This window comes from Euwallacea similis, chromosome 5, assembly GCF_039881205.1.
Source record: "Euwallacea similis isolate ESF13 chromosome 5, ESF131.1, whole genome shotgun sequence".
Lineage (NCBI taxonomy): Eukaryota > Metazoa > Arthropoda > Insecta > Coleoptera > Curculionidae > Euwallacea > Euwallacea similis.
The window spans coordinates 5,221,655-5,229,802 of record NC_089613.1 but is presented as its reverse complement, the minus strand read 5'-3'; the positions used below and the strand labels follow the sequence as shown (position 1 = coordinate 5,229,802).

The 8,148-nt window shown below is 35.3% G+C and overlaps 1 protein-coding gene across 3 annotated transcripts; it reads left to right on the top strand.

Moving 5' to 3' along the window:
* Positions 1 to 7,579, top strand: LOC136408816 (serine-arginine protein 55-like). 3 transcript variants are annotated; one of them, XR_010752134.1, is made up of 6 exons: positions 1 to 252; positions 3,941 to 4,248; positions 4,902 to 5,088; positions 5,182 to 5,386; positions 5,858 to 7,057; positions 7,279 to 7,579. XR_010752134.1 is itself a non-coding variant. In XM_066389990.1 (5 exons), the coding sequence occupies exons 1-5, from the start codon at positions 143 to 145 to the stop codon at positions 5,978 to 5,980; spliced, it is 930 nt and encodes a 309-aa protein (XP_066246087.1). In that variant the 5' UTR covers positions 1 to 142; the 3' UTR covers positions 5,981 to 7,220. The 3 variants fall into 3 exon arrangements, 2 of the variants coding, with proteins under 2 accessions (XP_066246087.1, XP_066246086.1); XM_066389990.1 differs by lacking the exon at positions 7,279 to 7,579 and having other exon boundaries at positions 3,944 to 4,248; positions 5,858 to 7,220; XM_066389989.1 differs by lacking the exon at positions 7,279 to 7,579 and having other exon boundaries at positions 5,858 to 7,220.
* The last annotated feature ends 569 nt before the right edge of the window (positions 7,580 to 8,148 follow it).

The window sequence follows — 8,148 nt, the reverse complement described above, 5'->3', positions numbered from 1 at the left end:
TGTTTGGGTTAGTCCAGTGGTACCTTCCCGCGTGTAAGTAGCACAAAGTGAATGCCGCATTGCTTACATTAACCTCATAGTCATTGGCGGCAAAGCGGCTTGTTTGCACGGCTATTTTCCCTAAAATTTCTATTAAAACACCATGAGTTCACGTGTTTATGTTGGTGGAATTCCATACGAAACCCGGGAACGGGATTTGGAGAACTTCTTCAGAGGGTTCGGCAGAATTCGGGACGTTCTCATTAAAAATGGGTGAGTATTTATGTAGGGTAGTTTCTTGCCATGTGCGCGCCCCCTTTACTAAATATTTGTGTATGTATACTGTATTCGTTTTTGCAATCGGATAATTCAAGTTGTTCAGTGATGTTGGTTTATAGTCATTGACCACTTGGAGTGCTGAATGTGCCATTTATTTATTGTATTCCCAAGTACTCTATAACAACTTGTTGTTATCGGAGCTTGAAAAAACAGCAAACTGAGCTCGTTAAAATGGAGAAGGCAGTATGGCAAAAATTGAAATGTTATGAATTTAACAAAATTTTGAGTATCGTAATCTTGCAACTCATAATATATTATTGTTTTTTCTGAACAATAGATATAACTAGCAAACTCTGGGGCTTAAGCTTATTTTCTTATTGATATTGTGGGGCATGCAACTTATCGAAAATCGAAGTTTAGGGAAATTAAGTGTCTTTCCATAATATTTTGAAGGCAGCACCAATGTTCTATTTTAAAAGTCATAAAAAACATCTATTTATGAAGCATGCCTACCCCTTTTTTGAAAAAAAAAGAGTAATCTAAAAAACGTGAATACAACTTTTGAAGCTGTAAGAAGTAAAAATTTAGAATATTTGGCAGCTTCAAAATTCTTTTAAATTCCAATTCCAATATTATTTCACATTCGTTTTTTTGTTTTATGATGTTTGGAGGCAGAAAGGACATTTATCAATTTAAATCAATTGTTACACTTTCAGTGACAAAACTGCTCGAAAGTATTTATTATGTGAACATTTGCTCCAAGTGCTCAATGCTTATGTGATTACTGCTCAAGTTTTGTGCAAAAATGAATACAGTAACAAATGTTTACTGATCAGACCAAGCGATTGTAGTAATCATTTTGAACAGCTTTTTCCATCTATCTGCTTTTTAACTTTGTTACTACAGGTAACTCAAATTTCAAACTAATTATTATAAAGATTTTGAAATTTCATGAAATAGAGTGCAAGTTGTGACTTAAATAGCTAAACTAAAATATTGACCAACTCGGAGTACACTGAAGTGCCACGACAATCCATTAAATCAAATGAAAGCAGGTTCTGAGGTATTTGAGCACATACATAATTATGATCTAATGCGTTTACCTAACTAGCAACATAGCTTGATATGTTAACACTGAGGGACAATCACTAGAACAAAAAATTGATAATGATTTACAAATTTCACATGTTATTTGTAATACATTGTACTGGATTTCGCGGTTTTCCATTAGTTTTTGTGGACAGTTCTACAAAGTGGTTAACCCCTCAGTAAACTCATACCTGATATTTACCTACTTAGATCTTATAGTGCATAGAGACTTGGGTAATTTATAAAAAAACAATTTTGCTTTAAAAACTTAATAAGATTTTATTTATTTTAAGAATAATTAAACAACTTGCAGCATAACATGAAATCTAAAAAAAAATACTTTCCCTGGCCTGATCCTGAGTACAGGGCTGAGTATTATGTATCTTTTGTAATATAATAATAAAGTATTTAAGGTAGTAAGTATATATGAAAAACATTTGGAATTGAGCCTAGCTACTAAGTTAATATTATTGAGCATGCCTATATATCCAAATCCCACGACCTCCCTTAGAAAAACAATGAAATGTAATCTTACACAATTAGACATGTGGCAACGTGAAATGTTCTGCATACAGTATCTAACAATCTTCTTCATACGTATGGATTTACAAAAGAAAATATTCGATTTTTTTTTCTAAACATATACTAAATATCAAATTGGAAATCACCAAAAAGACAAAACATTTCTGAACATTAGCATACAAGGACAAAGGGATCAGCACTAAAACTGCTATAAAAATATACAATTCCATCTGCCAACCACTGTTAGACTACGGGCATATATTAAAGGCAATAGAAAAAACTAAACAATATATACAAACAACAGAACAGATTGCACCTAGACTAATTACAAAAATAAAACACCCCAAAAATCCGTTACACAAATCCACCCAACCAAAAAGCTATTAAAACTGTAGAAGAAATGGAAGAACAATCCCCACAATTTGATTATACTGAAACCGCTTTGCTTATGAGTTTGAGTTGATGGAGTTTTAAACAGAATATGCATTGCAAAACTTTCCTAGAAAAAAATGCAATAATTTCAATTATATCAAAAATTAGATAAAAATCAAGAATAACTTTGCACCAAAACGTCTAATAAAAAATTGTTCAAATAAAAGATACTTATTTTTTTGAAGGTTAAGGATCTGTAAAAAAAAATACAGGGTTGCTATTTGAAAAAAAGTTGCCCTTGAAATTACCTTAAAATGACGTTTTGGCTAAAAGTCACTATGTTTATGACATGTCTCCCTCTTTACCGGAAAACTTTTATTTGAAACTTTTTAATACCACGTACCGTTTTTGAGTAATCTTCAATCACAGCTTTAAATGGGACACTTTGTATATCGAATCGAATATTGATTTTCGCTATCAACAATAATTTTTGTTACTTGTTTTCATTAGCTTTTAACAAAAAATGTATTATAAATATACACACTTATGTATAAATCTTTCAAAGAATATATAACAAAATTAATCAAGATTTTTGTTTAAACAATAAGTGACCAATACTTTGTCAGGTAACCCTTTGTTGTGATGACTATTTGACATCACTCCATAGAATAAACTAACTTTTTGAATATTTAAAGGCTAATTTTTTCCCAATCTTGTGTTAGAATGTTTTTTAATTCTGTTTTTAATGAAATTTGATTTTTCTTTATATATTTTTCGAAATTTGCCCACAAATACTTTATTTGGTTTAAATCTGCTGATTGTGGAAAGAGTTTTAACAATTTTGGGACATTTCAAATTAGCCATTCTATGTTGAGCCTCGTACATTGGGTCGTTAACCCGTTGAAATCTATAAATTTGTGGCATACCTAATTTTTGTGCACTTCATTTTACGCTCTTTTTTTTAAATTTCATTATAACCGCATTTATCCATAATATCACCTACAAAATGGATGTTTGTAACTAATTCAGGACATTCAGTCTCAAATCATTTTGGATCTATCCTCACGTACTATGCGACTTAAAAGGTTTGTACATAAGTACGTATAGTTATAATACATTTCTTTTTAAAACTAAAAGAATAAATAAATATAAAAATAAATATCTCCAATAGTGAAAATTAAATGTATTTTTTAACAAATCTGTAAGTACGAACAAGATTGTTAGGTACTGTATATAGTATCGTGCTTTTTGAAGCAGCATGGAGGTAATGAAAATAAACTATATTAACGTAAATAGTGCTAACCCTAAGGGCTCACACAGTTTTTCCTAAGTTGGGTTCCCAGGGCTAAAACTTAAGCTGGCTCTGAATATAAAGCCTCAGGTCTGTTACACAATTGGAAAAGTGCAGGGACTCCCTCAGCATCCTCCATCTCAAATTTCTTTGCAACATGTCTCTTTATCATGTACCAGGGGCATTTTTCAGTTTCTGATTCTACCAAAAATAATAAATCTATGACTTGTAGAATTTTTATTATAAACATCAGAAGCTCTATTCACGGAAATTTCTAGCTACAAATTTTATCCTCGGTTTATCCCAGACACCGGGTGCGTGCTCTGAAAGGTTAACAAACGGGGATCGTTCCCAGGAGCTGAAACGTCCATTTATATTTTTAATTTTCCTTAAATTTCACCATTCAAGCAGGTATGGTTTTGTCGAATTTGACGACTATCGGGATGCTGAGGACGCCGTCTACGAGCTCCATGGGAAGAAATTGCTGGGTCTGCGCGTCAGTGTCGAAATGGCTCGCGGCAGGCCTCGGGGCCGTGACCAGGAATGGTTCTCGAGTCGGGACCACCGGCCCCGGCAGGGACCTCCTGTGCGCACCAACTACAGAATATTCGTCGAAAATTTGTCCTCCGGTGTATCCTGGCAAGATCTCAAAGACTACCTTCGTCCCGCTGGCGAAGTCACATTTGCCGATGCACACAAGAAGTATAAGAACGAAGGTAAGTCATATTCATTTACCAAATTTGAACTTGCCGGATCTCGCATAATTTTAACATTAAATGTAATATGAATTATAACGTTATTGACGGGTTAGAATTTAATAATTGGAGAGTTTGTTAGTGATAAATTTTATACGTCGAGCTTAAACGCAAAATTGGTTTAAATGAGTCATTGGTCAAACATACACAAATTGAGCTTAGGGTAATAAAACTGGAGGAAAGAAGGCGTCAGTATAATGCTGTATGTGATGTTTGAAAACAGAAATTTCAGGAAGTCTGATTCGAAATTCAAAAGCATAAATATCGCTGATTTTTGCATATTACGTTTCTCAGAGACTGAATATTTTTTTGCAACGTCTGCTAAATTTGTGTAAAAAATAAGTGCTAATTAATTTACCATACGCCCGAGAAATTCGTTTTCCAGGTCTATTAGTGAACTTTCAGGGTTTGTTCGCTACCTTGAGAAGCTTCGCAGTATGTTTTATTGATTTTTGGATGAAACATCCCGGAGAATGAGATTTACGAGTCCCTATCATTTGATAAATGAAGTTTTGAATGATGAATTTAAATTATAATGTCGCTTGTCTTGATGTTTCTATTGACAGATGACAATTCAACTAGTTTTTAAGGTTTCCGTTTCTTCATTTTTTCAGGTATTGTTGAATTTGCTAGTTACGAGGACATGAAGAATGCGATCAGAAAGTTTGACGACACAGTTTTAAATGGCCGCCGTATCAAATTGGTCGAGGATAAGAGTTCCAATCGAGGGAAGTCCCGGTCGCGCAGCCGGTCTAGAAGCAGGAGCTCGAGCGCAGGTAGCCGGAAGCGAGACCGTTCTCGGTAAGTTTTGATACTTAACTGATTCCCCTTCCACTGTCCGTAAGCCTCCTGAAATTGGTTGAAATTTAAACGCATCTTTGACTTTTTTTCCAGATCTAAGGATTCTCGCTCTCCCTCGAAGAAGGACAAAAAAACTGCGTCTCGCTCCAGGTCCCGCGAGCGTTCCCGGTCACGTCGTTCTCACGAGTCCCGTCGCGAGTCAAAAGCGAGGAGCCGCAGCCGATCCGCGTCCAAGAGGAAGTCACTGAAGAGGTCAAGATCAAGGAGTGGTAGTGCTGAAGCGGAGAAGAGGTTTAAGGTGAGTTAGAACGAATTTTTCACTAATTTTCGTGGTATCGAATGTATTAAATTTCTGGAATTTTGAAGTACAGGAAAATCGGAAGGGTTTAGATCTTATGATCCTTTGTGCCATGACATTAAATTTTAGCTTGTATCAATTTTTCAAAGATCAGTTGAGTACCTGGCGTAATACGCTAATTTAGTAAATATATCATTATTTATAATATTCTGTCTTGTGTCACTTTTTGAGAGTAAACAAACAAAACTCCCATTAAATTTAGTATTGGTGATAATGAGACCGAGAGTATTCTTATAATCATAAAACTTTACATAAGTTAATGCAAACAAGACATTTTGTGAAAGACTTGTGTAAAATTTTATGGCTTTCACGATTTTTTGTCTCGGAATCCAGATTCACATAACCCAAAATTTGTATTAACGATTCGTTACTAGATAAGCGTATTATCTTGAGCCTCCGCTGTTGTTTCAGGACAAATCTGCGTCCCGTTCACGCTCCAGATCCAAACATGTATCCAGATCAAAGTCTAGATCACGTTCCCAGAGTCCTATGGAGAAGAAAGCGTCCAGAAGCCGGAGCAGGTCCCGCTCCTAAAGGATACAAAGCACGCGCGTTGCGTTCGAAAGTAGTTTGTATCAACCTCGAAGTAATATTTTTCATTATCTCCGTTTATTTTTTTCCACCGTTTTTTATTTTTTTTCCCGATACTGACAAATACTTTTCCATCTCCATTCTTAGATTATTGTGTAAGTTCTTTGGTTTCTCCTAGTACTACAACAATAATTTATAGTATGAGTGTAGTGTGTATGAGTATTTGCAGGATTTTACAATGAGTGATCCATTTTCTTACTTATACGTAGATGTTAAGTCTCCGATGGCTCACATGGTACTGCGCTTCATGAATTAATCAAATTTTTATAATTTTTTATTGATGTTTTTAATTTTCACGTATAGTAAAATGACAAATTTAAACCCCAGAATCTCAAAAATTGACTAAAGCGTTATAGACTCGACAAGTTCGAAATCAGGCAAGCCATTGCAGTCTAATCTGTGAGACTGTTCGTGATTGATGGATAAGGAAAATTCATGTTAACCAGAAATCCGAAATTATTTTGAATTTTCCTCAATGAACAAATTTAGAGTTCTTGGCAGCCCAAAGAGCAAAATTTATAGTTTTCCATAACAGTTTCATGTTCATCAGAAAAGCGGAATTTCAAGCATCAATATGGGTAATTCATTAAATCTCGATTCACAAAATTTCAAGTCTTCTGTGTCGAACAAATCTATGACATGTCTCTTACGAAAAATTGAGAGATTGATCCGGTAATATAAGAATTTTTGTTTTGGTCGGTATAGCCGACATTTCATTACATCAAGCCTTAGTCAATATGACTGATATCTCTACAAGTTTTCCGAAATTTAAATTTTCCTGTGTGAGTCATTGATTGGTGTATACTACATAGCTCTAGGAACGCTAACCGCTTAGTTTGTAGAAACGCTTATTCGCCGCTGTTGCTAAGTTACTTACTAGATAATGAAACGTATATTTTTCTGATGTTAGTCACGGGGCAACCGCACAATGGCTTTCGCAACCATGTATGCAATGGGGCCCCCCTCAGTCTGTAAGTCCTGACCTGTATAATGGAGTCAGCCATTGTAGTCCAAGCAAATGTAAGTTTTGTTGGTCACGCCCGATCCGCCATTTGCGCCCTAGCGCCATCTTGAATCTTCTATTGACAAGTGATTTTTAAATAGTGATTCGAGATGGCGTAGGTGTAGAAAAGAGTGCAGACTCGGATTATTGTAACCATAATAAAAGTTCTAAATATTGTAATAGTGTTTTGTGTTTTATTCTCTTCGAGTTTAATAATTGTAATGTTTCTCTTTTATAGGCGACAGGCCAAAGTGATTTAGTCGTACAGTCAATACAGGGCCGTACTGTTTACGCAAAAAAAGTTCAAACACACGCACAAGCCTTAAGCAACCGATTTCAGTCAGACCTTACAGAGCCTATTCGCAAACCACGACAAAGCAAACAATCATTCAGAGTCAGCAATTTACAGTACAGCCACAAACAGTTACAGCATCAGTGATCTGCCGTCTCGAGTAAGGTTGTTTTTGGGTGGGGCGGGGCTCGATGTTATTTCTCATTTGACGCATTTTGGATTTTTATAAAACAGAAGTTTCAATGAATCCGCTCGATTGTTTTTAACTCATTTATAGGTTGTATTTGTTCAGTGGTTATTATAAGGTGATATTCAAAGCGCTATAGATAGCTTTGAGTTATCCAGGGACTTTTGTAGTTTGATCAGGAAATCCAGGTGTCTGTCCGAAACGTCACGAGTGATGTTTTCTTTAAACGCTTAATGAATTTTTCGTTAAGCATAATTTATTATTAACGTTCGAAATAAACGTGTCGCACAAGCATGTGACATTAATACGTATTCTGTCCCTGCCCAACAGGTGATCATCGGGCGTTATAGTGTTTTGTACGCGTCATTCGAACGATAATTCTAATATAGCATACGTAAAGTATTCTCGCATAAATCACGATAAGGTGACGTCAGTTAAGTCGTGTACCAGTCATTAGATGGGTGTCATGCGACGATGTTACATTTAATAAAGGATCAGCAACAGGTGAAAAATTGATCGATCTATCACTCACTCTGTAAGTAATCAACAGACGTTCTGCTGATACACGACGTGTAAATCGCAGTATATAACGTCAATGTTTCTTAAAACCCCATTTTTCACTCACTTTT